General features: G+C 35.9%; 1 protein-coding gene across 1 annotated transcript; it reads left to right on the top strand.

Moving 5' to 3' along the window:
- Nucleotides 1-1,815: 1,815 nt before the first annotated feature.
- Nucleotides 1,816-5,465, top strand: LOC149243527 (uncharacterized). The gene is made up of 3 exons (XM_089374559.1): nucleotides 1,816-2,441; nucleotides 2,543-4,855; nucleotides 4,955-5,465. Exons 1-3 carry the CDS (start codon nucleotides 1,898-1,900, stop codon nucleotides 5,410-5,412), a joined length of 3,315 nt encoding a protein of 1,104 aa, XP_089230685.1. The 5' UTR covers nucleotides 1,816-1,897; the 3' UTR covers nucleotides 5,413-5,465.
- The last annotated feature ends 2,633 nt before the right edge of the window (nucleotides 5,466-8,098 follow it).

The raw sequence follows: 8,098 nt of genomic DNA, 5'->3' as shown, positions 1-8,098 counted from the left end.
ATCTTATATATCAACTCCATATTAGAAATACAATAAATTACGGGTCTCTCTAATTATGGAGAGTGAATATAAAAAATTTTAAAATCTAAATTACTTTATTTTCTCTATATAAAATACATATAAAATCATGTTATTTAATATGGATATTGAAATATTTTAGTTATGGTTGAGAATAAAATATTTTTTTTTATTAATACATTTTTATTTTAAAAATCACAAGTAAATTGTATAATGAATTACACACCATGTAATATCAACAAGATCGCATAGTTAAGTGATTACCATTTAACTATTTATATCAAGTGAGATGCCAAGCGAGTTAGGTGGTTTTTCACTCTTTCCTTCTGGTTTCACGCTTTATTATTATTTTTTAAATAGTGTTTGTTTGTATATTTTCCAATTTTTTAATTAGAATTCCAAATTTACGCTGTGAAACTCTAAATTGGCGATTTTGGCTTCGAAGACCCTCCAAAGAGTCGAGCAACCCAAGCCCATGAGCGTTAGCCGCTGTTCGAAACTTGGCAAATACAGATTCATTGGTACGTGACAATCACATTTAATAAGTTCGTCAAATTTCCAGTCCAATCACAATTAATATAGAAATAATTTTTTTAGATTTTATAGATTTCTATATATTTTAAATTAAAATTATTATTTACTTTTAATCATAAAAAACATTAATCTGAGCAATTTACTTAATATACCAATAAAATTTTAATATATATATATATATATTATTTTAAAAAATTTAATTTTTTTTTATGAAAATAAAATAATTAGGAAAATAATAAAAATATGAAAACATTACTATTACTAATTGCCGGTCAATGCAAATGCGAATATGGTTACTTATTTGCAGCAAGGTAATAATATTATATGGTTACTTATTTGCAGCAAGGTAATAATATTATTTTGTGACATATAGCGAAGAAATTACATATCTTCCTAGTGATAAAAGGTAAATTAAATTTTTTTACTCATCTCCATATCAAATAGTGAAAAAATTATATTTTTTTGCTTTCAATTATCTTATATCTCTAATATTATATAAAATTAAAGTGAAAATTAAAATATATCTTTAATTTATAAAATTTCCTAAAACCTTATCTTAAAATGTCTTATATTTAAATTTTAGTTTTAAAATATTTATTCAATATCACACTCCCTAATATTTTAACTTATCAAAAATATGATGATCCATGAATGCCTCTATTAAAACTTTCCATAATTAAATTTTAAAATAAACCAAATATTTCTTATAGAAAAAACGGTTTTCATAATCATCTATAACAATATTCCGTGGCTCCACCCAATCTTCATTTATGCTCCGAAGAATGACACCACCACCTCTGATCTGTGCACCTCTCCAATCAATGGTTAAGGATATTTCTTTTTAAAACAATGGTAATCATTACGCACATTGCTCTGCTCACTCACTCTCGGAGAGTGATTTGCACGAATATCCCAATAATCAACACATGGAAAAGCTCCACCAGACACAGCTTGAATTATGCTCCAAAGAAAGTGGACACAGCTTGAATTATGCTCCAAAGAAAGTGGACACAGCGTGTATGAACCACAAAGCTCACCTTATAATCAACCCCACCATAATCCTTTCGCAAAGGTTCAACCCCACCAAAGAGTGGACACATCTTTTCGATTATGCTCCGCGTGTAGACGAGCGCACGAGTAATTCCTGTCATTGGACGGCCTCACCACAAATCACCTCCACTACAACCCTTTCGCAAATGCCTCTGCTCCACCATACTCCCTCTGCTCCCTCTTCATCACGCCCAAACCTTCATACACCCTCCACTCTCTCTTTCCGCCTATAAATATTTCCCAGAATCCTCCTCTCCATATTCTGAGCTGACATTGCAATTCCTCATCATTCACCATGTCGTTGCTCTGTTTCCTTGTTGCCGTTTATATGCTCTCTTTCCTCTTCATTTTCTCCTCCTCCTCTGCGCATTCATTCCATAACGATCGACATGCGCTCTTGGCATTCAAGAGCGCAATAACCAGCGATCCTTATGGTTCCATGGCCAATTGGATTCCTGCAGTTCCCTTCTGCAATTGGAGTGCCATAACCTGCAGCCGTCGCCACATGGACAGAGTGGTCTCTCTCACCCTCTCTTCCATGTCACTATACGGCACCATCGCTCCTTCCCTCGCCAATTTGTCGTTTCTCCATACGCTTGATCTCAGTAACAATGCTCTCCACGGTCATATCCCAACTCAATTGGGACGCCTCTCTCGTTTGAGAACTCTTTGGGTGGATCGCAATGAATTGACAGGAAGCATCCCAAGTGATCTTCACAATTGCACAAATCTTGTTTTCTTGGGACTCGCCTACAACAATCTCACTGGAAGCATTCCGCAGGAGTTGGGTTCCCTCACACATCTGAAGGAGCTTTACATGGGAGCAAACAATCTCACAGGTATCATTCGTTTTTCCTTTGGAAACCTAGATTAGATTTCGTTTTGATTATTTCACAGATTGCAAAAAAATGTCTCACAAGTGCTTTTGGTGAATTCTCAGGCAACATCCCCATATTTTGGTCAAATATCTCCACTTTGACTCACTTGCAGATTTGTATAAACAAACTCACAGGGAGTCTTCCACCAGAATTAGGTCGGCTCAGTAGTCTCCAAAGTCTTTATCTCTATGACAATGAATTATCAGGACCCATTCCCGCTTCTTTGTCAAATATCTCCACTTTGACTGATTTGGAAATTTCAAAAAACAATTTTACAGGAAGTATACCACAAGAATTGAGCAGACTCACTAGTCTCCAGTGGCTTTATCTCTCTGACAATGAACTATCAGGAACTATTCCTGAATCTTTTTCGAATGTCTCTTCTTTGATTGACTTGATAATTTTCATGAACAAACTTACAGGAAGCATTCCCACTTCTTTGTCAAATATGGTTAACTTGAGTCGTCTCAATTTATGGGGAAATCAACTTAGTGGAAACATACCAAATTCCATTGGAAATTGTACGAAACTCACAGACCTTGCTCTAAACGACAACAAGTTGAGTGGGAGTGTGCCTGTAGAATTGGGTAAGCTACCACTCCTTGAAAGATTATTTTTGCACAATAATCAACTTCGCAGTGACAGTGCTACAACCATGCCCTTCCTTGTAGCCCTTACCAATTGTTCACACCTAGAACAATTAATCTTGGGCAATAACAAGTTAAGTGGTGTCTTGCCTTTTGCCATAGGAAAACTTTCCACCAAATTGTCTTACTTGTCATTATCAAAAAACATGATAGAAGGAACCATCCCTCCATCTATAGGAAATCTTAGTAGTCTAACTTATTTAGAATTATCTTATAATTATTTAGGTGGTAGTATTCCATCTTTAAGAAACATTAAAAATTTAGAAAGATTATATTTAGACAACAACAAATTAGAGGGAAACATACCTAATGACTTTGAACAATTACAACATCTTGGTCTCTTGGACATCAGCCAAAACATGCTATTGGGAAAGATTCCCACTTCTTTTGCACCCCTTAGACAACTAAGATATCTCCTCCTCCATCACAACCAATTATCAGGAAACATACCCGCAATATTAGGAAACTGTACAAATTTGGAATTGCTTGACTTGTCTCACAATAGACTCACCGGAAGCATACCACGAGAAATTGTTGCACTATATAATCTACAGTTGTATTTGAATTTGTCATGGAATTTATTAGAAGGTCCCTTGCACATGGAGATTGGTAAAATTGCAATGGCTCAAGCTATAGACATTTCCGCTAATCACTTGTCTGGATCCATTCCACCTACCCTTGGAGATTGTGTTGAACTATTGTCTTTGAATTTATCTCGAAATTCCTTTCAAGGCTCTTTTCCAGATTCACTTGGAAATTTACAAAATCTTATGAGCCTAGATCTCTCTTCCAACTTCTTATCAGGAACAATACCAATTACTCTCAACAAATTGAAAATGCTTCAGTATTTGAACCTATCTTTTAACAAGTTCACCGGGGAACTTCCAAAAGGAGCACTTTTTGCAAATCAATCAATTGTCATGTCCTTCAATGGAAATCCTAACCTTTGTGGACCAAAAATATTCCAGTTATATGCCTGCCCAACACCAAGAGGTCGTCTTACAATTGTCAAACAAGTACTATTGCCATTGTGTGGAGCTATTGCTTTTATACTATGTTGTCTACTTTTAAGATTCATATGGAGAGGGAATATGCATATACAAAGCATTGATGTATCAAGAGCTATTTTCCAAAAGTTAAACTACCAAAGGATCTCATATCAAGAGCTTCACATGGCAACTAATGGATTTTCCCAAGCCAACTTGCTAGGAACAAGTAGCTTTGGGTCAATCTATAAAGGAACTTTGAAAGATGGCACATTTGTCGCTGTGAAGGTTTACCAATTGCAAAATGAGCAGGCTGAGAAGAGTTTTAAAGCAGAATGTAGTGTCTTGCAAAAAATTCGACATAGAAATCTGGTGAAGGTCATATCCTCATGTTCCAACCTTCATTTCAAAGGTTTACTGTTTGATTTTATCTCTAACGGAAGCTTAGAGAAGCATTTGTATCCAGATAGAGATGACAACAATGGCGAGGATATTTGTGAATTGGGATTGAAAGCTCGATTAGACATTGCAATAGATGTGTCCTATGCCATGGAGTATCTTCATCATGATTGTTTTGTGCAAGTAGTGCATTGTGATTTAAAACCTAGCAATGTACTTTTGGATGGAGATATGTTAGGCCATGTAACAGATTTTGGTATCTCAAGATTAATTGGTGAAAGCTCTACTAGTTCACTCACTTCAACACTTTCTTTGAGAGGATCCGTGGGTTACATTGCCCCAGGTATGTCTCTTTGTAACAAAACTTTGACTCATTTTTTTCATTTACAATATTGTACAAATTGGTTGAGTAAAATTTTGATGAATGTTTCCTTTCTTGTAGAATATGGATTGGGTGGGATAGTTTCCACCCAAGGGGATGTTTACAGCTATGGAATTCTGTTATTGGAAATGCTTACCAGAAAAAGACCAACTAGCGACATATTTGATGGAAACCTAAATTTGCACAATTGGGTGAAGTCCACATTCCAAAATAGATTGAAGGAAGTGCTTGATAGTGTCCTTGTTAGTGAGCTGAATGGAGATGAGTTTGAAGAAAATAACGCATACAAATGCTTAATTTCTTTGCTGCAAGTTGGTCTGCTTTGTTCAGAATATTCGCCAGAAGAGAGACCAACTATGAGAGATGTAGTGAGGATGTTGGAGAGTATTAGAGAGGATTTAATGGGAAATATTGTTCCTTCTAGGGGATTGAGACGAAGTATATCCAATTTGCTTAGCAGTACAAGTGCAACAAGCAATGATGCCCCTACATTGAATGAACAATCTTCCACATTTTAATTTATGAAGCTAATAGCAACAAAATATTTTTAATGTTGCTATTGTTTTTACAATGACAGTATTTTTGTACTTACAGCTATTGTTCTTAAAATGGCAATATTTTTGTACTTCTAGTTGTTCAAGCAAATTTTTGTTAGTATATATTATCTATCTCTGATTATTGTCAATGAGAATTAGGTTCTTTTGCAACACTATCGTCAATGGTCTGCAAATCTACATTTCATTTTAGACTTATTGTCCATCCATGATGTCAATATTATTATCTACAAAGTAAATGGTTTAGAAATAAACTGCAGTCTTTTTGCCCCTATAGATTAAAGGATTATTATCAACCGTAACTTATAACCTAATGAATTGATCCTCTGAACCATATTGGAGTCTAATTATTTTGTTTTACATTGCTGGCAAAAGTTAACTGTCATTGCTTTTCGAGATTCACATGATGCTAAGCATTTGCTTCCTTTTTTATATTGTGAAAGGTAGCTGAAATTTTAACTGAAAGTAGACTTAATCAAATGCTGTAGAAGATGCAGACCCTGAGCAACCTTCAAACTTTAACAATGGTAACTCTTATGGCTAGAGTAGTGTCATTCATAACAGTTTTCCTTCTTCCATTTGTTTTTCCTTTGTTTAAAGATAAATATGGCTTTATGGAGAACCATAAAATGGATCCTTCAAACCTCAAAGCAAAGGCTGAAGTACAACATTCAGCTTTCCTCCAAAATTGGAGGGCGAATAACCAAATTTCTAACTGGTCTTTGTATTTGCAATGGATAATTTGGTGATATTCTATCAACAGGTGAACCACCTGCTCTTGATTATTTTCAATCTAATGTGTCCTATATACGATCAAATTTCAACATCACCTTTGGCCGTAAGGCATATCACAGGATTTAACTTCTACACTATGGTTGGAGATTAGAAATACTCAGCTTATCAAATAAAAGAAACATAACTGAAACAATATTTCCTTTGCCTGCAACTATTATCTAACCAGCACATTGGCTGAATGGCAGGACATTGGTGGCCCTGCAGAAGTGTTAAAATAATATTTTCTTTGCCTACAGTTTATGGATAACCAGCGCATTGGCTGAATGGTAGGACATGGGAAGGATTGCATAACTGCTGGAAAATCAACTGCGTTGAGGGCAGATTGTTTACCATTTCCACATGCGTGATTATATAGACAGATAAAGAATATAATTTAAGATATCAGGCTCTACATGTAAATGGAATTGTTTTATTTTACTAATTCTGATAGAGCCATTACACCCCATAAAAAGAGTGACAAGCTTCAAAACACTAGGATAAAAAAGAGTGACAACCTTTAAAGCATTGGGAGTCAATTGACTAAATACTTCACAATGTCCATGACAGTTCCCATTTCAAGGGAAGTTAGATATTGCACATATAAGATAAGATACTACAACATTATAAGTAGGATCATCACAAATATATTCTCTGTTGAACAATGGACTGACTGTTAGTCAGCAACAAAGATGGATGCTTCACCAGTAGCTTATTCCACCATAGGGGATCCAGAGCAGTATGGATCATTTTCATTCTCAGAACGAACTGCCCAGGAGCATGGTATTGAGAAGTGCAATGGAAACCAGCCGTGTCTGCTGACAGCGGGAGAAAACAAAAGAACCCCACTGTTCTCAGTACAGGAAATTCAAGAGGAAATAAGAGGGTTGTGGGATATAGATATTCAACTATAAGTAGAGTAAAGATCAACCGGATCCAGATAGAAGCACCATTGAAAAGGAAATGGAAGTAAATAGAGGTAAGTGGGATCAAGTAATTGTTGATTTGAAGGACATCAAGAAGCTGTATTCCAAGCTCGAGAAAGAAAATGCGGGGGAACTGGAGATGCGAGCTTGACTGAAAAGCTTAATATCGATCTGTAATATAATTGTGATCAGCTCCGGTGACTCTTCATTAAAGAAGGTATGGATATTGCCACTTTTAGGCAACTGCACGCTGACCTGATCATTCTGAAGGATAAAATGTTTATTTTTTCTGAATATGGCAGGCCTCAGATGCTATTCTCCTCTCAGGGTGTTTTATCCACAATTCTCTATCATGTTTTCCAGTTTCAGGGTCAAATGTGTATGCCTGTGACCTCCAAAGACTGCGTTGCTTTTTTGTGAGTTTGTAAATTGTAAGGGTAAAGATTGGCTAGTAATTTAATCCCCGGCAGGTACATGCAATCTTTATAAATCGTGGAACCGATGAACCAATCCGGGAAGGAAGTCGGAAGAGATCTGTTCCTATTTCAAGTAAGGTTATATATTGCACATATAAAGATGAAATATTATCACACTGTAATTAGGATCATTACAAACATCTTCACGGTTGAATAATGGGATTGCTGTCAGTTAGGAACAAAGGTAGAAGCTTCACTGTAGCTCATTCCACCATGGGGACCCTCAGCATTGTGGACCATTTTCATTTTCAAAGGAAGGATCTGCCCAGGAGGAGCATGTGGTTAAGAAGTGCAATGAAAACCAGCTCTGTCTGCTCGCAGAGGGAGTAAACAAAAAAATCCTTCTGTTATCACTGAAGGATCAAGTAATTCATGATTTACAGGACATCAAGCTCAAGCTGGAGCTCTATTCGAAGCCCGAGAAAGAAAATTTGGGGGAACTGGAAGGCAAGGTAGTGAGATGAATAAAAAAGCTTA

This window comes from Pinus tabuliformis, chromosome 8 (assembly GCF_031772625.1).
Source record: "Pinus tabuliformis cultivar Carrire ecotype Pingquan chromosome 8, CPIR1, whole genome shotgun sequence".
NCBI lineage: Eukaryota > Viridiplantae > Streptophyta > Pinopsida > Pinales > Pinaceae > Pinus > Pinus tabuliformis.
The sequence above is the reverse complement of the archived record's forward strand: the minus strand, read 5'-3'. Positions and strand labels throughout refer to the sequence as shown.

What these genes read in the sequence shown, in the direction of transcription:
- LOC149243527 (XM_089374559.1), top strand. Translation starts at nt 1,898, where the DNA reads ATGTCGTTGCTCTGTTTCCTTGTTGCCGTTTATATGCTCTCTTTCCTC. An exon ending in GGGAGCAAACAATCTCACAG is followed by an intron (nt 2,442 to 2,542) that starts GTATCATTCGTT and finishes GTGAATTCTCAG; the next exon opens with GCAACATCCCCATATTTTGG. An exon ending in CGTGGGTTACATTGCCCCAG is followed by an intron (nt 4,856 to 4,954) that starts GTATGTCTCTTT and finishes CCTTTCTTGTAG; the next exon opens with AATATGGATTGGGTGGGATA.